The 26698-nt window shown below is 42.0% G+C and overlaps 1 protein-coding gene across 1 annotated transcript; it reads right to left on the bottom strand.

Annotated features, from left to right (window-relative positions):
- Window positions 1–381: 381 nt before the first annotated feature.
- LOC122476559 (C4b-binding protein alpha chain-like) lies at window positions 382–25511 on the bottom strand. Its single transcript, XM_043569398.1, has 12 exons — window positions 25273–25511; window positions 15607–15773; window positions 14617–14799; window positions 13442–13541; window positions 11829–11914; window positions 11459–11653; window positions 10258–10440; window positions 9386–9586; window positions 5194–5379; window positions 1974–2147; window positions 1320–1495; window positions 382–797 (listed from the first exon to the last, which is right to left on the bottom strand). The coding sequence occupies exons 2-12, from the start codon at window positions 15746–15748 to the stop codon at window positions 624–626; spliced, it is 1800 nt and encodes a 599-aa protein (XP_043425333.1). The 5' UTR covers window positions 15749–15773; window positions 25273–25511; the 3' UTR covers window positions 382–623.
- Between the last annotated feature and the right edge of the window lie 1187 nt (window positions 25512–26698).

Consider the following 26698-nt stretch of genomic DNA (forward strand, 5'->3'; position numbering starts at 1 on the left):
GGGGAGGATGGGCTACATGGGTGATGGAGGGCACCCCAACTATATTTAACTGAGGAGGGCACTTGTCGGGAGGAGCACGAGTGTTGTATGTGAGTGATGAATCACTGAATTCTACTCCCAAAACCAACATCGCACTGAATGTTAACTGACTGAAATTTAATTAAATAAATAAAAATAATAATAATAAAAAAAACTACTAAAGCCCTGGGTGATTTGTACACATGAACCTGTGTAGTGAGCGATCCCGGGAAATGCTTTGCTGTGAGCCCACATCAGTGTCCAAGGCCCTTACAGGGAAGTAATGAATTACTTTAAGCAATGGATTACTTCAGAGACCTCATTAAGAACTGAGTCCCGGCGACCACAAATAACAAAACTAAATTTGATGTGTAATTTTTTTTTACTTGAAAACAAAAATGGGCACTTTGTGTCCAGAAAAGCAAAAACATGAGCTATGAGGTGATCGATAATTGTACAGTCTCAAAGACTAAACGTGAACAAATTGTCCTTTCTAGACATTTATTACCATGAATGATGGGACAAAGGGGGCAGGAGAGTGGGTAAGCTGAAGCGACCAGTGTTGTATTGAAGGCAGCACGTGTTTCTCCCTCTCTTGGGAGAAATTACGGTGGTGAGTCCATAGCAAGGTCCCTTGCCTTGTCTCTCTGTATTTCCAGCAGTTCAATTTCCAAAGACAATTTATACACCTCCAGGGCCATTTTCACATCTTCTGGGTTGGGGAGACACTGCATGACCTTTCTTCCTGTGAGCACGTGTCTACAGCCTTCAGGAATCACCTAAAAGAGATGTAGGTATGGAGTGGGGTTGTCAGTATCCTCCTGACAATGACAAGACTAAGGGCTCAGGGCCAAGGTGAAGCCCAGAACTTGCAGGTGAGCAGGAAAAACAGAAAACACCTCGGGCCCCATCTTAGTCCTCTCTAGATGAATAGGGACGGGTTCTCAGACAGCTTCACAAGGGGCCTCTGTGAAGACAGAGGCTGTTTCTGAGACCATCCAGAAATGGAACACAGAATATTAGATAGTCTAGGAGAAGCCAAATTGGGTCTCAGTGTTGCGGGCATCCGACACCCTCTTCTCCCTAAGGGGCTCAGGTTTTCCTATCTTCAGTGAGAGAGGAAAACTTGTCACTCCTAAGGGACCACAGTGCTTCAAGATAAAAGAGAGTTCCTTGGAGGGACTCAGGAGTGAATCCTGACAAGTCAGATCTCACCATTGCTGGCTGGGACAGCGCTTGTGGAGAGGCACCATTTTTAGGGTTTGATAGGACTGGAACTTTCCTTGAACTGTGCCACTTACCCACTCACACTTGGGCACCTTAAGGTCCCAGGTTCTGCTCCCTGAGCAAGTGATGCTTTGCGGACCAACCAACTCATAGCCAGCGTCACACTGGATGCTGATATTTTCAGCTTGAACGTATTCAGTCTTATCCACGGACAGCTTTCCGTGGGCTATTTCTGGTTTCATACAGACAGCTACAAAGGAAACATGGTTTCAAGGAATCCATAAGTATAAGACAAAGGACACGACAACAAGCTAGGATTATAAGATTTAACTATCGTGGGTGCTGCTAATTGCTTTATCTTTTATTCGGTAGCAATAATATTCGTTAGCATTTTTGTTGTGCACTGACCACATATCAGACTCGAGCTAAGCACTTTATGTGATTCTCTCAGCTCTGTGAAGGGAGGACTGTTATTAGTCCCATTTTACTAGGAAAAATTTCAGAATATTTCTTGAAAGTGGGAATCGGGCTGAGATTTATGACTGGGAGAAAGCCTGGGGAGGTTGATGTTAATGTAGCCCCTTTGTAATGTTTGCATCCGGAACACAGTAATGATTTCAAGTCAACCACATCAAATGTTTCTGTGCTGCCCCTGGCAGGAAGAAGCTGTACTCTCGGTGCTTTTGTGACATTTCCACCCACCTGACTGGAAAGGGAGCAGGAGTTACCTTTACATTGAGGGGCTGCAGGAGACCAGCCTGAAGAACTGCAAGAGAGTCGAGCTTCACCAACTAGAGTGTATCCTCTGTCACATTTATATATCGCCTCAGTACGACTGAATATACCAAAGGCTTGATGTCGTTCATACTGTCCATGGTCAATGGTAGGAGGGAAATCACAGCCTTGATGGTGAGAGACAAAAGTGACAGAGTACGAGCTTGTAGAATGTAAAATATAGCTCACCCCAGAATCTGCGTGGTTTGTAGGAGGCTTCCGTCTGTCCTGTGATCTTCTCTGCCCATGGGATCAAGTGTCAAACCCAAGACCTGGGCTGCCCCCTTGTAAGTCTCAGGGTGAGGAACCACCATGGCCCCCTCATTAGACCATTTGACAGTCATATCCAATATCTTCAAAAGTATAATGGGAATAAACAAAACCAATGCCAGGTCCAAACTCCATATTGAGTTCTTGGTCTATGGGGTAAGACTAGTCATATCCAAGAAGTCAAATAGAAGCCATTGATTCTCCCCATTGTCTTTCCCAGGAAGGTGAGATACTATATTAAAAAATACATCATATGCCAAGGGGAAAGTGGAATGGGAAAATTGGTGCCACTCTTGAAGAACAAAAGCTACGTTCCCATCGTATTGACATTTACTTCCCCAATCTGTCTACCAGGAAAATTAGGATTCTTGGAAATTACAGTAAAGTATTGAAAACAACATTTTCGTCTCATTTCACATGGGGCATCTTTGCTAAAGTAGATTTAGTTATCCTCAGGTAATGGGGTCACTGGTTTAGCTAATGCCTTCTTTTCATCCTAATCGGAAAGAAGGGGTCAGAAACAGTTTGCATACACATGGAAGGATCAAATCACACATTTGTAGTTTTAGACCTGGGTATGATTAGTCACTTACCCCTGTCATAATAGCATCTGAAGATACTACAACTATCTGGACATCCACATTGATCCAGTATATCAATGGCATCATGTTAATTCTACTGTATGGGCAAGAAGAAGCTAATGTGTAGATAGATAGATAGATAGATAAATAGATAAGAGAGAGAGAGAGAGAGAGAGAGAGAGAGAGAGAGAGAGAGAGATACCTGTCCCAGTTCCTGGTGCAGACCCCTAAACGCTTGTAAATTGCTAAGTGCTGAGAACCGTAAGAACATCTTTTGTTCTACTGAGGCAACTTTCAGTGGCTCCTGGATGGGAACCGGTCACCAGAAAGACCAAGCCATGAATAAAGCATGGAATTTTTCAGCCCCACTCTCCTCTACAAAGAAGGGGGAAACAGCGTCAATAATTGATCATGCTACAGAGGGTAAGCCTCCATAAAATCTTAGGAGTACATGGTTTGGAAAGCTGCCAGGTGGGTGAATGCATCCACGTCCTGGGAAAGTGATGGATCGCAATTCACAGGGACTGAGGCTCCTGTGCTTGGGATCCTTCCAGACTTCACCCTATATATCCCTTAATTTGGCTGTTTGTTGTATCCTGTGTGAGATCCTTTAATAAACTGGTTAATACAAAAGTGTTTCCCTGAGTTCTGTGAGCCACTTTGGCAAATGAATGGAACTCAAGAAGGAGGTCATGGGAACCTCCAGTTTGTAGCCAAGTTGGACAGATTTTGGTGGTCACCTGGGGACCCATTACCCACATTTGAGATCTGAAGTCAGGAGGGGCGGGGAAGTTTTGTGAGACTGAGTCTTTAAGGTGTAGCATGTGATACAATCTCCAGGTCCATACTGTTGGAACTGAGTAAATTACAGGGCATCCAGATGGTGTTGTGGAGAATTCTTTGTGTCAGAAAAAAAAAAACCACACGTTTGGTCACCAGAAATGCTGTGAGTGTTCTGAGTAGTAAAAGGGACACACAAGGGAGACAGGAGGTGAAGGGAAAGACTGGGCTTTTCCATCCTTCTTAATAATGCTTCAGCATATAGAAGGTAAAGATTCAAGGGTTTGCCAGATCAATGCAATATTTAGAGGTCCAGGGTACATGGCTTGTTAGGCTATCCCTCCAAACTAAAGTCGAACTATTATAAATGGCACACCACACCAAGGAAAAAAAGATGCACAACATATAATAGAACTTTCCCGTTTCCAGAGGCAGGATCTTCCATACGTGGGAATACGATTCCAGCCCATGAGCTAGATGACATAAAACATAGCTGGGTTGGTGTGCAGCCCATGTTGGGATACGGCTCGGCAGCTAGTTCACTGTCAGTGAAATCGTCCTGTTGCTTGGACCTTAGGACCCTGCAGAGCCTCGTATGTTGAAGGTGGCTCTAGTCGGAAAACATGCAAATGTCAATGGCACGATCACAGCATAGACCCTTGAGATCCTGAAGCAAGGCCATGCACTGCTGCAGAGAATTATGTGCTGTTGGAGACATAACTCTTGGCATGTTATTTGGTCCTGATAGGAACCATGCCTGACATTGGGTCATGAAGTGAGCATGTGCCAAAATCACTCTTCATGAGCTTGGTCTCTCAGAACCAACAAGTTAGAAGGCCAGGCAGGGAGCAAACCGTTCGTTTATAAAGTGGAAGTCGTCATCTGGGATTGAGCATGAGCAGGACCCGATGGCACAACATCTGGCACAAAGAGGCTGCCCGGATCCTACCTGTGGCCATCCACCATTGCCCAAGTGCCTCTTTAGCTCGCGCTTATGGCTATGTGGGAGGTATCCATGATAACCAATTGACAGAACAGAGGAAACCCAAGGCTGGTTCATAGGTGTATATTTGGGGTATGTGTGTGCAAGCTAAATGGATGAACACAAAAGGAAAGGAGGAAGTTTGAGGAAGAAAGGAAGCAAATTTAGACAGATGGTTTCAAACAGGTTTGAGTGGGTATTGAACTGCAGATTAAGGCATATGGATCAGAAAGAAGGCAAGAAAAGACAAAAATACCAAGAGAAACAAGGCAATAATTGAAAAGTCCAGCTGATCTATTACATGGGGCCGATTTCCTGATTCAGAAAAGCAAAGTGAAGCAAAGCAAAGCAAAGAAGCAAGGTCAAGAGGATGGGAATAAACAATGGGGGGAAAGGAAAGTTGGACTAGGGGGTGGGCAGTGCTCTTTAACAAATTTATCAACTCCAAAAACCGTGCAGGGTATACAAAATCTTTTAGCGAATTTCAAACCTTCCCTTAATAATCTCCATCGCTTTGATACAAAGAAACACCTAAAATAACACAAATCCAAAAGCTCTTACTCTCATCACATGTTGGTGTCTTGGGATACCAGGTGCCATCTGCTTGACATCTGGCTTCAAACTTGTATTTCTGGTAACACGTATATAAAACTGCGTCTCCATTGAAAAAATCACAGCTATTGACAGAACTAGATCTCTGTTCATTGATTTTGCCATTCTTCAGCTTTGGTGTTGGGCAACATACCTCTAAAAAATTAAAAGTGAGACTAAAGGTTAGTAAAATCACTTCAATGGAGTTCCTATGGATAATAAGCTCATCTCCACCTTCTGAAGATGTCGCCACTGAAGAGAAATTGGAGAAACAGAGGAGGGTGCCAGAGACACTTGGATCTGCTCTCCCTGCCCCTGATTGCTAAAGGACTCCAACCCAGTCATTTCCCTCCAACTAAATAATTGCATTAGGAGCCTCCAAAATGAGAAGTGGGATGAAACCTCTATGAAAATGTAAATTTTCAGAAGTATTCAAAAGCAATGACAAATGACACCCATCGCTTTGTGTTTTCACTAGGGTCACAGCATTACTAACCCCTCTAATAACTTACGCTGCCTCAGTAACAGGAGGAAAACTGTCCTTAAAAGTTTATAGCCAGGGGCACCTGGGTGGCTCAGTCGGTTATGCGTCCGACTTTGGCTCAAGTCATGATCTCGTGGTCCGTGAGTTTGAGCCCCGCGTCGGGCTCTGTGCTGACTGCTCAGAGCCTGGAGCCTGTTTCAGATTCTGTGTCTCCCTCTCTCTCTGCCCCTTCCCTGTTCATGCTCTGTCTCTCTCTGTCTCAAAAATAAATAAACGTTAAAAAAATTTAAAAAGTTTATAGCCACCTGACAACTAATGCACAGAAAGACATTTAAATTCTTGCGTATGGCCAGGAGTTTTCTTTTTTGATGCCAAATTTAAGAGAAAGAGCTATTAAGGTCTTTAATTTTAATGCAATAAGAGCTGATATAAAGATATAATTTCTTATTCATCAGTAGAACTACTTTAAGGTAGAACTTGATATAGTTTGAGGTAAAGAAAATAACAGAGCAAATTAAAATGTCCTATTCTTCACATCAGGAGGTTGACTAGCATTACAATGGGGATACTTTTGGGCATACTCAAATACTCTCACCACTCATTTATTTATGAATTACAATAAAAATGTCCAAGATTGATATGTTTTCTAAATTATAATATTCATATTTAGGTAATACTGTAAAAAATACTTTTAAGTATTTAAGTCATGAGTGCAATTCCACACTGAATCAGATTGTCTGATAATTGGAATAAATACCATTTCATGTCTGCTTTTTATTATTTTTAATAGTTTCTTCTTTTAAGTTTACTTATTTATCTTGAGACACAGAGAAAATGAGTGAGGGAGCGGCAGAGCGAGAGACAGGGAGAGAGAACCCCAAGCAGGCTCCATGCTGACCGTGGGGGCTGGATCTCACAAACCATGAGATCATGACCCGAGCTGAAATCAAGAGCCGGATGCTTAACTGGCTGAGCCACCCAGGTGTCCCTCACTTCTGCTTTTTAAATGGTTAAAAATATCCTTTATTAAGGCATTAAATCAATATGACTCTAGTGAGTAAAATAAATATGATTTTAAAGTAGGTTTTTGAACTTCCAGCAAAAAAAGTCCACGGCCAGATGGCCTCACTATTCCCAGGTGAATTCTACCAAATATTTAAAGAAGAGTTACCGTCCATTCTTCTCAAACTATTCCAGAAATAGCAGAAGGAAAACTTCCAAATGTATTCTATGGTGACAGCATTACCTTGATACCAAAATCAGAAACAAACACCACTAAAAAAGAAAATTGCAGGCCATAATCCTAATGAACACAGATGCAAAAATCCTCAACAAAATATTAACAAACCAAACTCACCAATACATTAACAGGACCGTTCAATATAAACCAGTGAGACTGATACCAGGGATGGGAGTGTGGTTCAATATTTGCAAGTCACTGAATGTGATACATCAAATTAACAAGAGCAAAACATGTTTAAAAACATATAATCATTTCAAAAGATGTAGAAAAAGCATTTGACAAAATACAACATCCATTCGTGACAAAAAAAGTGTCCACAAAGTGGGTTTAAAGGAAACATCTCAAAATAAGGTCACATGAAAAACCCATGGTTTTTCATCACAATGATCATGGCGAAAAACTGAAATCTTTTCCTGTAAGACCAAGAACAAGACAAAGATGCCCACTCTTGCCACTTGTATTCAACACAGGACTGGAAGTACTAGCTGCAGCAATCAGACAAGAAAAAAAATAAATAAGAAGCATCCAAATGGTAAGGAAGAAATAAAACGATCACTATTTGCATAGGACCTGATACTATATATAGAAAATCCTAAAGGCTCCTCCAAAAAACTGTTAGCACTAATAAATTCAGAACAACTGCAGGACGCAAAATCAATACATAGAAATCTATTGTGTCTCAGGGCCCTGGGCGGCTCAGTCGGTTAAGTGTCCAACTCTTCATTTCATCTCAGGTCACGATCTCACAGTTGTGAGTGCAAGCCCTGCATTGGGCTCTGCGCTTTCAACGTGCAGCCTGCTTGGGATTCTTTCTCTCTCTCCCTCTCTCTCTCTGTCCCCCTCTGCTCTCAGTCTCTCTCTCTCTTTCTCTTTCAAAATAAACAAATAAAAGCTTTAAAAAAAGAAATCTATTCAGTTTCCATATACTAACAGCCAAGTAGCAGAAAGAGAAATTAAGAAATTAGTCCCATTTACGATTGTACTAAGAAGAATAAGATGCCTAGGAATACATTTAACCAAGGAAGTGAAAGACCTATACTCTGAAAACGATACGGCATTGTTGAAAGAAATTGAAGATGACACAAACAAAAGGAGAGATATGCCATGCTCGCGGATTGGAAGAATTAATATTCTTAAAATGTTCATACCACCCAAAACAATCTATGGATTTAATGCAGTGTCTGTCAAAATACCAACAGTGTTTTTCACAGGACTAGAACCAATAATCCTAAAATCTATATGGAACCATAAAGATCTCTAATAGCTAAAATAATCCTTAGGAAGAACAAAGTTGGAAGTAACACAACCCCAGCTCTTAAGACATACTACAAAGCTGTAGTAATTAAAAATGTCTGGTACTAGGACAAAAATAGACACATAGACCACTAGAATAGAATAGAGGGCGCCAAAGTGAACCCATGCTTATATAAACAACTAATCTGTGACAAAGGAGGCAAGAATATACAATGGGGAAAGCACAATATTTTCAATAAATGAGTATTGAGAAGACTAGACAGCTATGTGTGAAAGAATGAAGCTGGACCACTGTCTTACACCATACACAAAAACAAACTCAAAATGGACTAACGACCTGAATGTGAGACCCAAAACCATAAAACTCCTAAAAGAAAGCGTGGGCATTAATCTCTTGGACATTAGCATCGGCAACATTTTTATGGATCTATCGCTTCCAAGCAAGGGAAGCAAAAGCAAAAATAAATTGTTGATGCTATGCCAAAATAAAAGGCTTTTGCACAGTGAAGGAATCCCTCGACACAGCAAAAAGGCAACCTACTGAATGGAAGAAGATATTTGTAAACGATGCATTCAGTAAGGGGTTAATATCCCAAATATATAAAGAACTTCTCAAACTCAACACTGAAAAATCAAATAATCTGATTAAAAATGCCTGAATTGGCATTTTCCTAAAGAAAATATACAGATGGCCAACAGACACATGAAAAGTTGTTGTTCAACATCACTAATCATCAGGGAAATGAAATTAACCACAGTGAGATATCACCTCAACCCTGTCAGATTGATTGGTAGCAAAAGAACAAGAAATAGCAGGTGTTGGCTGGGATGTGAAGCGGGCTCCAGGCTCCGAGCCGTCAGCCCAGAGCCCGACTTGAGATCATGACCTGGGCCGAAGTTGGACGCTTAACCCACTGAGCCACCCAGGCGCCCCCCCCCCCATTTGATTTTGAACGAGGATAAGGAAAAGTTATAATTCTCAGCTCCTCCAAGACTTGCATGATCCCTCCTGACAATAATACTGCACTATTCTGTTGAATTATTATAATTCTCAATTTCTCTTGAAAGATAAAATTTCCTCCATTTAAGGTAAAAAAAAAAAAAAAGAAAAGAAAAGAAAAGAAATACTAGCCCAGGTTGGGGATTTAATATACAAAAAGGTTTAAAAAGCAGAAACTCACCCTTACACTCTATGTACGGGGTCCAAGTCAAGTTTTCCTGACATATCACAGTCGTAGGCTCATCTGAAATAGGTTTATAGCCATCACGGCACCTGTATTTCAGCATAGTTCCAATAGGATAAACTCCCTGTTTTGTTGGCATCTGGTAGTTATACATCTCCCAGGAGGTATGTGGGATGTCTGGTAAGCCAAGACAACTATCTGCTCGTCAAAGAAGAACAAGGGGGAAGCGATGCCGTTACTCGGGATGCAACCGTGATCATCGACTAGCCTGTCCTACCAAAGGATGCCATGTGTTCATTCAGTCAGGAACCATCTTGCCCTGGCTGATGGATCAGCCACACCAGAAAACGGACTAGCACCAAGTTATCGTTATTAGTATTAACGTAATTCTCAGTGACTCACATAAGTTTATAATTGCAGAGTGTCAGAACCATAGTTAGGCCATATAATCCTTTTGTGGAAGTTAGGAAAAGGCATTCCCCCCCCCTCCACACGGGACACTTTATTATTATCTTTCAAATCAGTTATCATAATGTAATGATTTTTTTCTGGAACAAAACTATTTTCTACTAACTGCAAGAGAATTGTTGAACGAAATATACTAATCTACAATGTTAATGTCTCCCTTTAGGGTTGGAGAGTCCACAACCCGTGCAACTCTATGTGGCAGCATTTTGTGGTTATAGACGACCTTGCCCAGTGGACTCTAATCATTTTTTTCCCAATAACTACGAGACAAAGACAGTCATTGATCTAAATTTAAATTTTCACTGTGGGGCAAGTGGGTCTAGGCATACAAGTATGCCCTCACCAGCATTTCTGGGTAATTTAGATGGAAACATTGAAATCCTTTCATGGCCCGTACTTACTGAGCTCACAAGTGGGAGGAGGAGGGTCCCAGTTGTTATCTTCTTCACAGTGGATTAAACTGCTTCCTTTGAGAACAAAACCTCTATTGCAGTCAAACACCATGGAGTCTTTATAAGTATAGTGGGGTCCAAATCCCAAGATGATTTTTCCATTTTGAATCTCTGGCTTAGGACAAGTGACTTCTAAAGAATCACAAGAAGAGACAAGTGGGTCATAAGAGAGAAATGGCAATGAAGATATTACTGTTGTTGTTAATCCTCTGTCAACTATAACACAAAAGCCTAATAACACTATATGTCAAGCGGACCCATAGAGAACATTTTTTAAACATTTATTTATTATTTTGGGGAGAGAGAGACAGAGAGCAAGCAGGAGAGGGGCAGAGAGAGAGGGAGACACAGAATCTGAAGCAGGCTGCAGGCTCCGAGCTGTCAGCACAGAGCCCGACGTGGGGCTCGAACTCACGGACCATGAGATCATGACCTGAGCCAAAATCAAGACTCAGACACTTAACTGACTGAGCCACCCAGGCGCCCCCAAGGCTCTTTTTAAAAGCCAGGGCATGATTTTCTTTTCTCTCTTCACCCACTGAACAGATTTTGAAAGCTCATGTTGATGTGGAAATACCACAAGATCAAAGCTGCTAAGTTTGTTGCTAAGTTTCCACCTAGACTCCAGCTGCCCTGGAGTCTCCTGGACACTCAGCAGACTGAGTGTGAATGAAAACCAACCTTTACTTTGCAAAGCCAATGAGATATTGGTGCTGTTTGTCACTGCACAGCGGTACATCATGCATAAGTACCAGTTGAGAGAATACATGCATACATCATGGCAATAATTAGTCTTGTCATCATTCCATTTCCCCCAACAAATTCACCTTCCAAGCCAAATTCACCTTCCAAATCACAATGCATCATTGTGACTTAGCTTTTTTTTTAAGTTTTTTAAATTATTTTGAGAGAGAGAGAGAGTACGCATGAGCTCGAATGGGGCAGAGAGGGAGGGAGAGAACCTCCAGCAGGCTCCATGCTCAGGGCGGAGGCTGATGAGAGGCTCCATGTAGGGTTCGATGTGGAGGAGAGGGGCTCGATCTCACGACCCCGAGATCACAACCTGAGCCACTGTCAAGGGTCAGATGCTTACCCAACTGAGCCTCCCCCCCCCCCCCCCCCCCCCCGCCGCCCCGGCACCATGACTTACTTTTACAAGTAGGAGGACTTGGGCTCCAGACGCCTGTTTTTTTATTTTTCACTGTGCAAGAAATGGAGGCTTTGCCTAAGAGCGAGAAGTTGGGGTCACAGCTGTAGGTGACAGAGGAGCCATATGTATAGAAATCTTCATCTCCACCGCTGTGCTTCCCATTACTGATGGCTGGAGGAGGATCGCACTTGGCGACTGGGATGAGTGAATGAAGAGAAAGAAATCATCAGGGAAGGTATCCTTGCAAATCTAAACTTCATGATGCAGCTTTTAATGGCGGGTAGAAGACGCAGCAAAGATACACGGGAGTGTTAGTACCGAACATGGTTGATGTAGGTTTGTGGTCAAGTCAGAAAAAGTCTTTACTTACTTATACATTGTGGGAGAGGATGACTCCAATCAACTCCTCTATCTTGGATCTCACAATGACTAGTGGCTGAGCCAACTAAAACGTATCTGAATAAGAGAGGGCCAAAGATTGTAATGAAATTCCTCTGACTCTAAATGAAGCTGGACAAAGGGATCTAAATACGTTAACTGGTTACGCAATATTAAACAGTGAAGAAACAATATTTTCTAAACAGCACTTCCCACCGAGCACTCCGTTCAGTAAAACTTATCACCGCAGTGAGATGTGTGTCTTCGTTCATTCATTCTTTTATTCTGGAATCTGTTGGCGGGCAGCGACTATCTGTCAGGCATGGGGTTTATCCTGAGCTCAAACGGGACAATGTAGGGTAAAAGGCTCATTCGAGTGTGTTCCGAAGTGTTTTGTAGATGTCGGTACCAGCCAGGTTACTGGCCCCAAACCTTCCTGTCCTTGGACAGGCAGCCTCCCTCTGATTTACAGGTGCTTACCCTCTCCAATACACCATTAGCTCTCTGTTCACGATCCCCATTTTTATAGCTCTTGACAAGTTCTAAGCTTTCTTCAGTTTGTCTTACTGCCCTCTGTATATTATGGTAACAGAAAGAAAAAGCACTGTTAGTATGTCTTAAAATTGTGCTATCATCAAGGAATAAATATACACTCTGATTGAAGATTAATGCAAATGGGACCTCCAGTTGGCTTTATTTAATAATAAATAATAATACGTAATAATCCTAGTTGGGTTTATTTAATAATGACTTAAAGAAAAACTAATCTTTTAATAAGATAAGAGACACTGAGATGTAAGCATTTCTTCATTTTGAAACTTCTTAAAAATGTACATTTTCCAAACTACCCAGGAAGCCAAGTGAAAAGTGTGGTTTCCAGCTATTCCGATAGGAACACTTTAGTGTTCCGACAGCACTTGCGTTGTGAATCTTCTCACTTTCTGTCTTGGGAGCCATAAGGGATAAATAAGGATACATGTGAGAAAACCAAACTAAAGGGAGCAACAACATTAGAGGAAAACGTGAAGCACAGATAGCAAGCAAAGGAGAATCAACACATACTCAGTGGGAGAACCTGACGAAGGAACACAACACAAAACAAAATAGCTATTTTGAAATGCATATCAAGCAAGTATTACAGAAGTAAAATAGTAATCTACATTTTAAAATAGCAGCTCGTTGGGGCGCCTGGGTGGCGCAGTCGGTTAAGCGTCCGACTTCAGCCAGGTCACGATCTCGAGGTCCGTGAGTTCGAGCCCCGCGACGGGCTCTGGGCTGACGGCTCAGAGCCTGGAGCCTGTTTCAGATTCTGTGTCTCCCTCTCTCTCCGCCCCTCCCCTGTTCGTGCTCTGTCTCTCTCTGTCCCAAAAATAAATAAACGTTGAAAAAAAAAAGAAGATAAACACCAGAAAGATACATAAGAAAGCAAAAAAGTGGATCCCTGTTTAAGGACACAAAGGAATGAGTGGAGGGTGAGAGAGTAGAAGTGACAATCCTCAGCGTATACGGTCTTATATCACTTTTACTTTTGAACTATATGAACACATTAGCTACTTTTTAAAAAATTAATTTAAAAGAATTGTTTCTAGATTGCTTCGCACTCACCCAGTTGAGCAGACGAATTCTATGCGTGATCCAAACAAGATATCTGTCTTAACTATCACTTGCCCATTTTGTAATTCTCCAGGATGTCTGCATCTTTTCTCTGACAAAAAAAAAAAAAAAAAAAAAAAAATTAAAATGATAATAAGTGATTCCAAGTATTCACAGATAAGGCATTAGAAAAGAAGATTGATTGATTAGCTCTGGCCTATGCTTCCAGAAAGACCCAGAAGCTGAAATTCAAACTTATTTCTGATCCTGAATCACTAAATGTTTACTTTGGGGGATAAATGAATACAAAACGTGATCCCATATTTTTCTGGTACATTTCACCACTAAAGAAAAGGACTCCGCTAAATCACTGTGGTAATGGAGTCTACGACCCAGGATAGACACTGGTTAGGGAGCTATGGTCCATTCTATATTTGTGGCATATACTTTGTATTTACGCCAGTTGAAAATGCATGTCATGAGTTACAAAAGTTACAATAAAAAGCGTAGACTGTATACCCTTACTATTGGAAAAACGTTACGGAATATATTCTGAACCACAAGTGAATCACAGAATCTTCTTCCAAACACAGCAAATATTTTGGGTGAAGTTTCTTTGGAAACTACATTACCACTCGCTAGCCACATAACTTTTTGTTTTAAGTTTACGTGTTTATTTTGAGATGACAGAGTGCATGCAAGCAGCGGAGGGGCAGAGAGAAAGGGAGAGAGAGAGAGAATCCCAAACAGGTTCCGTGCTGTCAGTGCAGAGCCCAATTTGGGGCTCAATTCCATAAACGGTGAGATTATAGCCTGAGCCGAAATCGAGTCGGAAGCTTAACCCACTGAGCCGCCCAGGCATCTTTGTAAAGAATGAATATGGTTTTCAAAATAGTAAAATTGAATTTGCAGTTCACTTTGGAAAGAAGTGTTTACCGAACTACGTTGTAAAGGATAAACTTATTTTTCACTGCAACTAGGTACTTTGTAATTTTTGTTTTCTTTGGTTTTTTTTATTTATGTTTTTCAAAAGGTAGCACACATGTGTACATTGGAATCAGTAACTGACAACTGGATGGTTTCTTAGTAACCAAATATTATCACTTGCAGTCAGAAAACTTAATTCCTGAGACAATTTTGCAAAGAAGGGCAAAGCGCCAATAAGAAAAATAAATGTTCATACTTACTGACACAGAACTCATCGTAGTTCCATGACCTGTATCGGCAGGTAACATCCTGACTTTTATAAGGATCCCTATTGTAGCCAGGACGGCAGGTGTATTTCAGGATAGTCCCAGAGATGAAGGAAGTCTGGTTCAACACATTTATTGGGGAAGCAAAGTATAAATTCGGTGGGGGACCACAACTACCTAGACACCAAAATGACGAAGAATGGCGGAAGTTAATGCCTTGAAACACAGCATCTCAATATTTCAGTAGTATGATTTTTAGAGGAAGAACCATTCTTTTCCCCTCTAATCAAGAAAAATTACAACTCCTATTATCCTCATTGTTCAAGGAATCCAGTGAGTGATGAGTAACATGCATTTGCTGGTAAAGGATAATGATGATGGCAATGATAAAAACGTTGTGTCAGATTGGTTGCCTCAGGAAAGGGAGACCCCGGTGGCTGGGAGACAGATAAGAACAACATTTTTAATTTGCATTTTTTTGTACATGCTGGATTTTGAGTGATATGAAGGAAAAAGCATGGGGCCCTTGAAACATAAAAGTCTTAATCCTGCTGACCTTGCAAGAATTAAATTAGAGGATTCATTTACATTTCTGGAGCCCGAGTAGAAGTCTATACTTCATTCCCCTCTCTATTCTAGATAGACCCAGAAGCAGTGAAAATTGCTCATTCAGGCTGATAAATCCTATAGAATTGTTTCAAGTCATGCTTGGGAGACAGATTGTTTTGGAAATCCCTGGAGGAGAAATGGTAGGAGGAAGTGTCTAGAAAACTGCTTCCTTTGTGGATAAAACAAAGTACCCTTAAATCCCAAATAACTCCAAATCCTCTTAACCTTCAAATTCTAAGTTTCTGATCAAATAAATGCCTTGTTGCTGAATGTGGCTTTCTGCTCAAAGTTGAATCATCTGTTAGTCTTAAGAGTGAATGAGTGGATGATCTTGAATATTTGTTGCCAGTCTGAACATACCTCTCTATTACTCACCAAGGACAGTAGCAAATAGAGCAGCGACCAAGGTCATTTGGAACAGAGTTGGATCAGAGACTTTCCACAGCCTAAGTAAGGGCCAGGCTGCCATTTTCTTTTTTCTATGACGGATCCCATTTAGAGGAGCACTGGGGTGCATGACCTGATGCTTCTCCCACAGTTTTCTGCCAAAAGAACTCAATTTGATAAACAGTCATTGAGGGACACTTGGGTGGTTCAATCTGTTGAGCAGCAAACTCCTGATTTCGGCTCAGATCATGATTCCAGCATTATGGGATGGGGCCCTGAGTTGGGCTCCATGCTGAGTGTGGAGTCTGCTTGGAATTCTCTCTCTCTCTCTCTCTCTCTCTGCCCCTCTCCCCTGGTCTCTCTCTCTCTCTCTCTCTCTCTCAAAAAACAAATAAACAAAAATAAATAGTCACTGAATTCCTACTTGTCATAATGCACCAGGATAAATGCTGTGGGGTCCACATCTTCAAGAAAATTAAGGCCTAGAGTGGAAGAGAGGACATGAATACAGTCTCACAGCACAAGAGAGTGAGTGTTAGTCTCTGTGGAAGTACTTTGCTCAGAGGAGAGGAGAGGAGGTTGCTAAGAAGGGGCAGCTTATACATGTGTCTGAATGGGATGTAAGGGTCAGGTTTAGGAATTTATAGATGCTACTCTTTAGGGAATAAAGAATCGTTGTTTTTTGTTTTGGGTTTTGTTTACCCTTTGTTTACTTTGAAGCTAAGGAGTGACTCATTACCAGGCTCTGAACAGAGCAGTATGGCACATGTGTACATGACAGACTGAAGTAAACAGAGAGAGGAAACAGGGTAGTTAAGGAAGACTATTGCAATTGGCCACGTGAGCCGCAAGATGGTCTGACCAAGGAAATGGCAGAGGAGTTGGAGAAGAGGGAACAAATGTAAAACAAAATAAAACCAAAAGGCAGGCAAATGATGAGACAGAGAAAAGGAGCCAGATCTGTGTAGTATTGAGAGTTCCTCATGACAACTGTCAACAAAGACAATAAACCATCAAGCAATTTGCAGTTTTGAAAGAATGGTTTATGGAGAGATACATATAACTATAGATATACATATAGATATACAAAGAAAAGTAAAAATTTATGTGACAAATGTACTTTCATTATTTAATCAGACTATTTAAAGACTTGTTTTAAGCAAAATCATGAGGGACACTTTTCTCTCCACCGCTCCTGTTCTCTTTGGGAAAAACAATGTATCTTAAATTTACATTAAAAATACTCCTCATTCTCTGGGACACCTGGGTGGTTCAGTGGGTTAAGTATCCGACTTCAGCTCAGGTTATGATCTCGCGGGTCATGCGTTCAAACCCTGCATCGGGCTCTGTGCTGATGGCTCAGAGCCTGGAGCCTGCTTCGGATTCTGTGTCTCCCTCTCTTTCTGCCCCTCTCCTGCTCACACTGTCTTTCTCTCCCAAAAATGAACAAACATAAAAAAAAAAAAAAAAAATAGTTCTTGTTCTCAAAGGACTGTATGAAGTTAACTCCTAAGGAAATACTGAATTTCATCTTTTATTCTGATACGTATTAGATCCAGATAATTCTACACTCCCCATGTGTCGATAATTCATAATATGAATTATGTAAATAAAGGGAGTAAATAAAGGGAGTGCCCTCAAAATTTTGCTCAGAGATATTTCTGTCCCACGTTGTAGAATAAAAAAAAACACAATTTATGATGACCTATATTTCTGTTCCACATTACTGGGGGAAAAGGCTTATAATGACCCTTCACACTATGTGGAGGGGCCTAACGTCCTCACTGAGTAATTTAACCTCATCTTTCCAAAATTCATTTCTGATGAAGCCATGCCTTCCGCTGCTGTCGGCTGTGGGCAATTCCGTCTGATGCTCAGCCTAGTCCCTGAGCTCCAAACATAGCTGCGAAGACAGTTCTGCTGAAAAAATAAATTCAATCTGATGACCAACTTATCAAATGCATTCTCTTACTAAAATATGTTTATAAAATTTGTACCGAATACATGTAAGCTGTCTAAAGAGGTAGAAAGGAGCCAGGACCAGATTTTGGGCCCTTACACACCACCTTTCTTTTTTGTTTGCACCTCTCTTTTCTCCTTCCTGATCTCTAGTCTCTCTCTTCCTCTTGGCTAACCATCTGGATGAGACAGGAGACAGATGGGGGTAAGGCTGGTTTCACATAGTGAAAAACAATCCACCAAATCATCTGTGAAATTTGCAAGTATGATAAATTTCTCCCATCCAATAAAAATTGTTACGAACTGTAAAAACGATAGAAATGAGTGTCTTCAATTTTTGATAAGTTCGTGTTTGTTGAATTTCAGTGAAACTGAAGAAAGAGATATAAGAATACCCATACGTATTTTTAAAAAATTAAATGGAAGCTTTCTAATTAAAAAATAAAATAAAAGTACCAATGCATTGGCAAAATAAAATTTGGCTATAAAAACTCAAGAGGCTAGTACTATAAAGTGAAAATTACTCATATGAATTGTTGCAGTTGTTATGTTCACAATAAAAATATACACATTGGATACACCAGGGGAAAATATTCATGAGAATATTTATAAAAACACAGCCATAAGATTAAATCCCGACCTTTAAGAATTTGAATAGAAATACCTAAGATACTGCTACAAAGAACATACTCGTCAGTTATGTTCAAAATTCATATATTTGTAATCATTGAGTGTATTCAAAATGCATGTTTAAAACAACGTTCAGAACTGATGAATGGATACAGAAGATGTGGTTTATATATAAAATGGAATACTACCTGGCAATGAGAAAGAATGAAATCATGCCATCTGTAGCAACGTGGATGTAACTGGAAGGTATTATGCTGAGTGAAGTAAGTCAGTCAGAGAAAGACAGATACCATATGTTTTCACTCATATGTGGAACTTGAGAAACTGAACAGAAGACCGTGGGGGAGGGGGAAAATAGTTACAAACAGAGAGGGAGGGAGGCAAACCATAAGAGACTCTTAAATACAGAGAACAAACTGAGTGTGGATAGGGGATGGGGGAGAGGAAAAATGGGTGATGGGCACTGAGGAGGGCACTTGTTGGGATGAGCACTGGGTGTTGTAGGTAAGCGACGAACCATGGGAATCTACCCTCACAACCAAGAGTACATCTTACACACGGTATGTGAGCCAATTTGACAACAAATTATATTAAAAAAATAAAACAATGTTCAGTAAATTGATAATCCGATAAATTCAGCAAATTGGTTTCAGCAAACTGATCCTTCAGGAATTGGCACTCACTCAATTGGCTTCTGGCAAAGACCTTTTCGGGGGTTTGGTCTGAGCCTCCATGCTTTGGCTGGCCTGAACAACCTGGATCTCTGACAGTCCCAAATACTTTCCTAGGACACTCCTGCCCATATCACCTGCTGGTCCTTCTTCCCTCTTTAATTCCTACTCATTCTGCCAGCCCCTTATCCAATGGCCCCTTCTTTCCTCCAAGCCAGTCTCCATATTCTAATTACAACTCAGTGTTTATCATTTTGATTCTGACTTGGCTTATAATTAACATCCGAAGTCTGTCCGCAACACTAGACCGCAAGGTCCTTGAAGTCACAGGTGGGTGCTTACTTGTCTCTGCCTCACCTAGTACCTAGCACTGTGCCTCACACAGTTAAAGTACTCAATAAATGTTTGTTGAATTCACATGCAGAAGCATTTCGTGACAGGGGCGCCTGGGTGGCTCAATTGGCTAAGTGTTCAACTTAGGCTCAGGTCATGATCTTGTGGTTCATGGGTTCAAGCCCCAAGTAGGGCTCTCTGATGTCAGGGTAGAGCCCACTTCGGATTTTCTCTCCCTCCCTCTCTCTCTGCCCCTCACCTGCTCACACTCTCTCTCTCTCTCAAAAATGAATAAACATTAAAAAAAAAAGCACCTAATGATAAAATGTTTTAAAGAAAGGTAATACTGCCCCACATCCATATCTACTCTTACAGTGTTTTGTCAAGGCCAGAGCTTAACTGATTTTTTAAAAAAAATTTTTAAAGTTTATTTATTTATTTTGAGAGAGAGCGACTGGGAGGCGCAGAGAGAGGAAGAAAGATTAAGAATCCCAAGCAGGCTCTGTGCTGTCAGCACAGAGCTCGACGTGGGGCTTGAACTCCTGAACCACGAGATCATGACCTGAGCTGAAACCAAGAGTCGGATGCTTAACCGACTGGGCCACCCAGGCGACCCTGAGCTCCTACTGATTTTAAGGTAAGACACACCTGTCTCTTAATGAGAACAGACCACAACGATTTTACCCCAGGCTCTTCCCCCTCCTTAACCTGAAGTCTTCATATCCTCAACCATTCAACAGAGGACCCTGAGGAGGGAAAGAATGAACAAAAACTAGTTCCCCTCCCTCCACAGGCTATGACAGGAGATAAAAGGCAGCCACACACACAGACCCTACACTAGAGTGAGGAATTCATATGTCTCAGCCTCATGCCGAGGCCACAGACACAGTGCTGGGAATACAAGAGGCCAGTATGTGGCCAGGCCCTGGGGCATGGGCTCTGGAGTCAGATCCAGGCTATGTGGATTGAATCTTGGTTCCACCAGATGGGAACTGTGTGGCCCTGGGCAGGATACGCAGCTCCTTTAAGCTTCAATTTCCTCTTTTATAAAATAGGAATGAAAACTATACACGCCCCTCGGAATTGCTGCGAAGTAGCTTGGCGTGGTGCACAGCTGGAACTCAGAAAACATTGAGAAGAAATGTTAGAGAAGGAAGTGAGGGGTTCGGGGTTGGCATGTGACCCTAACAGGACCAGAATTCCCAGAGTCAAAGCATCATCAGAATAATGATATACAATTGCAATGACGTCTGCCTGCATCACAAGGGAACTTCAATTAAACCCCAGCGCAGAGGAAAGCCCACTTGGACTTGACCCAGAAGTCATTGGTTGGGTCTTCACTGTGGTCTTTGGTGATCGTGAGACCCAACACTACACCCAGAGCAGAGACTCTGGCACCCCTGGGGGCCTGTTCTGGGGGGTTCTTGATCCCCCCCGGTCTTCATCGTCTTCCGGAGAGGAACTCACCTACTCCCGTGACGATGACCATCACCCAGGAATCACTCACAGACCTCTGAGCCCAACTGTCTTCTGTAGGTGCAAAAACTTACACGCTTCATAAACTCTGTTGTTAACAAAACTCTTATTCTGCCCTATTCTGTCCCATATGTAAATTTTGAGTCTCCAAACTGTGAAAGTTTCTACAAGTTAGTCAAAGAAATCTCGGCAAAATAAGGAGGAAATATTTTGTCTTCCCCTGTAGCCTCACAAAAGCAGGTACCTGCATCATAAAACTGACCTTGCAGAGGTTATTTCTAAGACTTTAGAGATCGTTACTCTGCCGCTTGACTGTAACTTTCAACTCTGGAAAAGTCTACAATTCCAACGGGTTACCTTCACAAATTAATTTTTGTCTGGGATCATATTTAAATTACATTGCTGCTTTTGACTGTGACAAACACCTGTGAGTTTTCTTTGCAAATCCAGAAACAAAATCAGCGCACTTGTCACATGTAATCCTGAAAGTAAACTCAAACTTTTCACTCTGTTGGATTTCTTTTTTTAAATATCAGCTTTATTGAAGTGTAAGTGACTAAATTTTAAGATTTTTAAAGAACATATCACTCTGATTTCATATTCGTGCACCTTGAGAAAAGACTGCCCCCCCCCCCGCCCCGGCCACCCATCTTTTTATTTTTTTAATTTTTCAATGTTTATTTCTGAGAGAGAGAGACAGCGTGAGCAGGGGAGGGGCAGAGAGAGAGGGAGACACAGAATCCAAAGCAGGCTCCAGGCTCTGCGCTATTAACGCAGAGCCTAAAGCGGCGCTCGAACCCACGGACCATGAGATCATGACCTGAGCCAAAGTCGGATGCTTAACCGACTGAGCCATCCAGGTGCCCCACCACCCAACACATCCACCATCTCACACACTTATCCTTTTATTGTGTGTGAGAACATTTAAGTTCTACTTTCTTGGCAAATTTCAATTATATAATACGGTGTTATCAAATATAGTCCGTGTGTTTTATTTTAGATCCTCGGAACTTCTTCATCTTATATATGAAAACTTATAACCCTTTACCAAGCTCTCCCTATTTCCTCAACCCTCCAGCCCCTGATAACTGATTGTTAGGTTTCTTACTGAAGCAAAAATCTTTTCTCTTCTCTTTTTTTTTTTCTTTTAAGCTTAAGGTCTAATTCCCAAAGTCCTAACTGCTTCCTTTGTATCTCCCAGGCACCTCGAATCCAACATATCCCAAATGAAACCCATTGTTTTCTCTCCAAACACTTGACCCCCGTGTCAAAGATCTCAGCTAAAGTAATCATCTCCACGCAGCTGCCCAGACTAGAAACCTGACTCATCCCAGCCTCCTCTCTCTTGTCCCTTCCCATATTCAGAGTCTCCAAGTCCTATCACGTTGGCCATAGCAGCACTAGAATCTGCCACTCTCTCCTACAACCCTTGTCCATAGTCCGGGTTTAGGCTGTCGTAATTCCCTTCACCCACCCTCGGCCACTGCAGAAACCTCCAAACAGGTCTAAGCCAGCTTCCAGGCTGATGCTGTTATATTCCTAAAAAGCAGTTGGCTTGAAACTCCTGCGGTCCTCTGTTTACAAGGTTTCCATACCTCTCCCAAACATCCCTCTGTTTCTGCTTACTTAAAACACTGCACTTCAACTTCATGCAGGTGCTTACCTTTCCCAAAACACATCCTGGATTTATTGAAACACCTGCAAGCATTTGCATATAATATCTCATGTGCATGGATGCACTTAACCTCCAAACTCCTCTTAATTCACTGTCCAGGTCAAACGTCACCTCCTTAATGACGAATTGTCCAACCCCACCGAGAAATATCAGCCTCCTCCAGGCTCCCCTAGTATTTTGCTGATGCCTCAGTTGTAATACCACATTGTATCGTATCTATTCACTATCTATTCACTTTTGCCTCCTAAAATAGATTGTGGGTCCCTTGGAGACAAAGATGCTTGTTCAACTTCCTGGTGCTGATCTGATATTGGACCCGACACATAATAGTTATCCAATAAATGTGACATAAATAAATCAATATAGTTTTCCCTTCCAAGTGAGAAGGATTAACTGCCTTCCTGAGGACCAAATGGAATAATATCTGTGAAGTGCTTTGCAAGTTGTGAAGACATAAATGATACAGTGAGCCCACTTTCCTCACTGGTTCTTTTTTTTTTTTTAACGTTTACTTATTTTTTTGAGACAGAGAGAGACAGAGCATGAACAGGGGAGGGTCAGAGAGAGGGAGACACAGAATCCAAAACAGGCTCCAGGCTCTGAGCGGTCAGCACAGAGCCCGACGCGGGGCTCGAACTCACGGACCGCGAGATCATGACCTGAGCCAAAGTCGGCCGTTTAACCGACTGAGCCACCCAGGCGCCCCTCCTCACTGGTTCTTAGTGAACTAAAGAGTATGGTGACTCGGTGGGCCAGGGGTGGTATCCACTGTTTGCCATCACTACTCCCTGTGGTTCCTCAGCAGAACCCGCACAGGATTCAGCAGACCACAGAGGATGGGGTTGGAGGCTAGGACTTGTGAGCCAAGGACCTGAATTTGAGCCTCAGTCAATACCACAGTCTAATTCTGTGATCTTGAAGAAGCCATGTCCACTCCTTGGGTCAGTTTCTCATCTCACAAATGATGACAGGAAACTTAGATCATCTTTCCATTCCGTACAAAGTCTAGAATTCTATTAGCTGCCCACTGAAAAGCTAAGACTTCCCTAGTAAATATCCTCGCATTTCAATGACATCATCACCTTTTGAATTCCAATAAAAGTGAAACCAACTCAAGAGCTACAGTCAACGTGACAGGTGTGTGGTGGAAAATATCATTGGTGGGGTGCCTGGGTGGCTCAGTCGGTTAAGCATCTGACTTTTTTTTTTTTTTTTACTTTTTTTTCATGTTTACTTTTGACAGAGAGAGACAGAGCACAAGCAGGAGAGGGGCAGAGAGATAGGGAGACACAGAATCTGAAGCAGGCTCCAGGCTCTGAGCTGTCAGCATGAGCCATCAGCACAGAGCCCGGTGCAGGGCTCAAACTCATAGACTGTGAGATCATGACCTGAGCCGAAGTCAGACGTTTAACCGACTAAGCCACCGAGGTGTCCCTGAGTGACTGACTTTTTATTTCAGCTCAGGTAGTGATCTCATGTTTTGTGAGATTGAGCCCTGCGCTCTGTGCTGATAACACAGAGCCTTCTTGGGATTCTCTCTCTCTCTCTCTCTCTCTCTCTCTCTCTCTCAAAATAAATAAATAAACATTTTTAAAAAAATGTTATTGTTAGGCGTACTGCAGTACAATTTGAGAGGTGCTAGGAAAATTCTCAGCCCCCAAATTTCTCCTTCCATTAGAGATTATTTTTTTCATTTTTTAGAGGGAGAGTCGGGGAGAGTGGCAGAGAGAGAGGGAGAGAAAGAGAGAGAGGGAATCTTAAGCAGGCTCCACACTGAGTACAGAGCCCCATACAGGGCTGGATTCCATGACCCTGGGATCATGACCTGAACCAAACTCAAGAGTCAGACACTCAATCAACTGAGCCACCCAAGTGCCTCAGTTAGAGATTACTTTTTAAGTATGTGTATTTATTTTGTCTACGCTTCTTCTTTTAAAACTCGGATGCCTCTGGAAAGGGTAATATTTTTCTTCGGTCTCAGCTGATATCTCCTTGTTTATACCTGCACGCTCAATCACATCACTTTAAGATTCCAGAACTAGCTTCCACACTTTCATCTCTTTCGTAGAATCTCTTTATCTACATCAGCTCCTTGCTTGTGTGCTCATATTGTATTCAAGTGTATCAAACCTTCTCTGATACTTCTGCCCACTCTGGATACTTGAATTGTCATTCTCTTTGTACTGCCATATTTAGCGAAAGAACGGGAGTCAGCTAAGAGTGGTCAAGGAGTTGGAATGAGGACAAGAATAGTACTGTGTCTTGCCCAACCAAGAAAGAAGGAAATTTCAAGAAGGAAGGGTAATCAACATTGCCAGATTCAGAAAGTGAGGAAGAGAAAGGAGGTGAGAACAGTTAAGGTGTCTAGCTTCAGAAACTAACTGGAGGCTGACCAACGTCTTCTCATCATCAGATCAAAAGATCTTTCTTTGCTGGTGGTGGTGGAGGAGACGTGGAATGGTTAATAAAATCTCCGAAGGGCACTGCACCAATTTTTAGAAGGTAGACTATAAAAACCAGGTCTTCTATGGACCCCTCTGGGTAGTCTGGTGTACCTGTCAGAGGTATCCTAGTCTTAAACTCCCCTATGTGGAGAGATAGTAAAGAATCAATGAACCAACACGCTCGACCTTTAGCTACAATAATAAGAGTGACATCTTACTTCCTTTCTGCTTTAGTTTATTAATATGCATTATTATTCCCCCATTTATAGTAAAAAAAAACCCAAAACATTGAGGCTCAGAGGGATTAAAAGTACTTGTGAAATCACATAACCTCCTAAAAACTTCTGGAAAGATTTCTGCTGCAAATACCCCCAAGTGTGTGTTTGTCTTATCTTTCTAATCTTGTCCTCCTCAAAGGGCCAAACCACCAGCCTTTTCCCCAAGGTACCCCAAATAATCCACTGACCTGCGGGTAGCTGAGGAAGAAGCAGAAGACTCTGTCGTGGTGCCTCAGGTTGTTTCTCAAGGGAGAAAAGCGTCTGGATCTCTAATAGTTTTACTTCCTCCCCAGATCAGAGTTTACCAGACTACCCTGAAGCTAGCTGGTAATTGCACCACCAAAAAGTCCCTGAATTCAGCCCTGTAGTTGACTGCTCAGGGATGGCTGAATTGTAGTGGATGGGGAGAGACTTTCTACCAGCCTCGTGAATGATTAACGGAAATAAAGCACTGGTGTTTACCTAACCCTCTTCCTCTGCACCAACCCTCATCCTTGATAACATGTTGCAATCACTTATTTGCTCCTCCGCCAACCATTTCCCCTAAGTGGAAAGATAATATGAATTTGATGCCAGAATTCTTTTTTTCTTTTCATAAACACAAGACAGACATCCACAGTGCACTCCAGCTAGCCTAGAAAACTCAGATACTGTAGGGTTGAGACTAGGTCCACGAAAATGATCCACTTCCCATGATGGTAGGTCCAGCAGGCCCTCCTGGGGCTCAGGGACTGGTGACTTTACCCTCTGCAGGTGTTTGTTCCACCCCAAGATGGTAAAATGGCGGTGGGGGGGGGCGGTTAACAAATTCACTGAATCCCTGCCATATGCCGAGTTGCCTGGAACAAATCAGCACTCAATACGTGTTAATTAACGACTACCCCCACAGCTACTACTGCGTGCTGGTCACCAGATGACTTCCAGAAGTTGGTCAATTATTGAGCGCTGCTCAGAGAAAAGCAATGAAGGGCCAGCATGCTGGTGATCATACAGATCTAGGAAGAACCCCAAACTCTGACATTATCTAATTAACGTTTTAATCCTCAGGATTAAGATTTGTGTGCTCAGGAGATTGCTATTAAAGAGCAATTTTTCCCGATAACTTCCCTTTTTCTGCCATAAACACCAAGAGTCTCATGAAGGTCTCAGAAAAGATGGAGTCGAACCACCATAGAAGCTTTGACAGAGGTAGGAGATTTGAGCTGGGCTTTGAATGAAAAGTGGAAATATTAGATGAGACTGAGAACGCTATTAGAGGTTAAGAGAACATAACCAGGTCACAGAGTGAGACAGATTTGTTGACTGACCGAAATGAGAGTAGAGGAGGATTCCAGATTGTGCCAGGTCTTGAGAGCTAAGTCGAAGGAAATACCACCTTTCAAGGGGAATCTTCAAAATACCATTTCCCAATCTCTTGCTTGGAGTGCTTTTCCTTACTCTCCACAGTGACTGCTCCAAATTTTTCTCTCCAAGTCACCAAATGGTCTTTCTCTCAGCAGGCGATATTGCCTCCTACTCTACCAAACAATCGTTCCTCGGCTTCTCCCCACCTCAGATTTTCTCTCCTATTCACTCTTGTTTCAGAAGAGATCTCTTTTGCTCTTTTTCTCATTT

Source organism: Prionailurus bengalensis, chromosome E4, assembly GCF_016509475.1.
Source record: "Prionailurus bengalensis isolate Pbe53 chromosome E4, Fcat_Pben_1.1_paternal_pri, whole genome shotgun sequence".
Lineage (NCBI taxonomy): Eukaryota > Metazoa > Chordata > Mammalia > Carnivora > Felidae > Prionailurus > Prionailurus bengalensis.

What these genes read in the sequence shown, in the direction of transcription:
- LOC122476559 (XM_043569398.1), bottom strand. Translation starts at nt 15,748, where the DNA reads ATGCACCCCAGTGCTCCTCTAAATGGGATCCGTCATAGAAAAAAGAAA. An exon ending in AAGTCCTCCTACTTGTAAAA is followed by an intron (nt 10,441 to 11,458) that starts GTAAGTCATGGT and finishes GTGATTCTTTAG; the next exon opens with AAGTCACTTGTCCTAAGCCA. An exon ending in TCCTCCCACTTGTGAGCTCA is followed by an intron (nt 9,587 to 10,257) that starts GTAAGTACGGGC and finishes TTTGACGAGCAG; the next exon opens with ATAGTTGTCTTGGCTTACCA.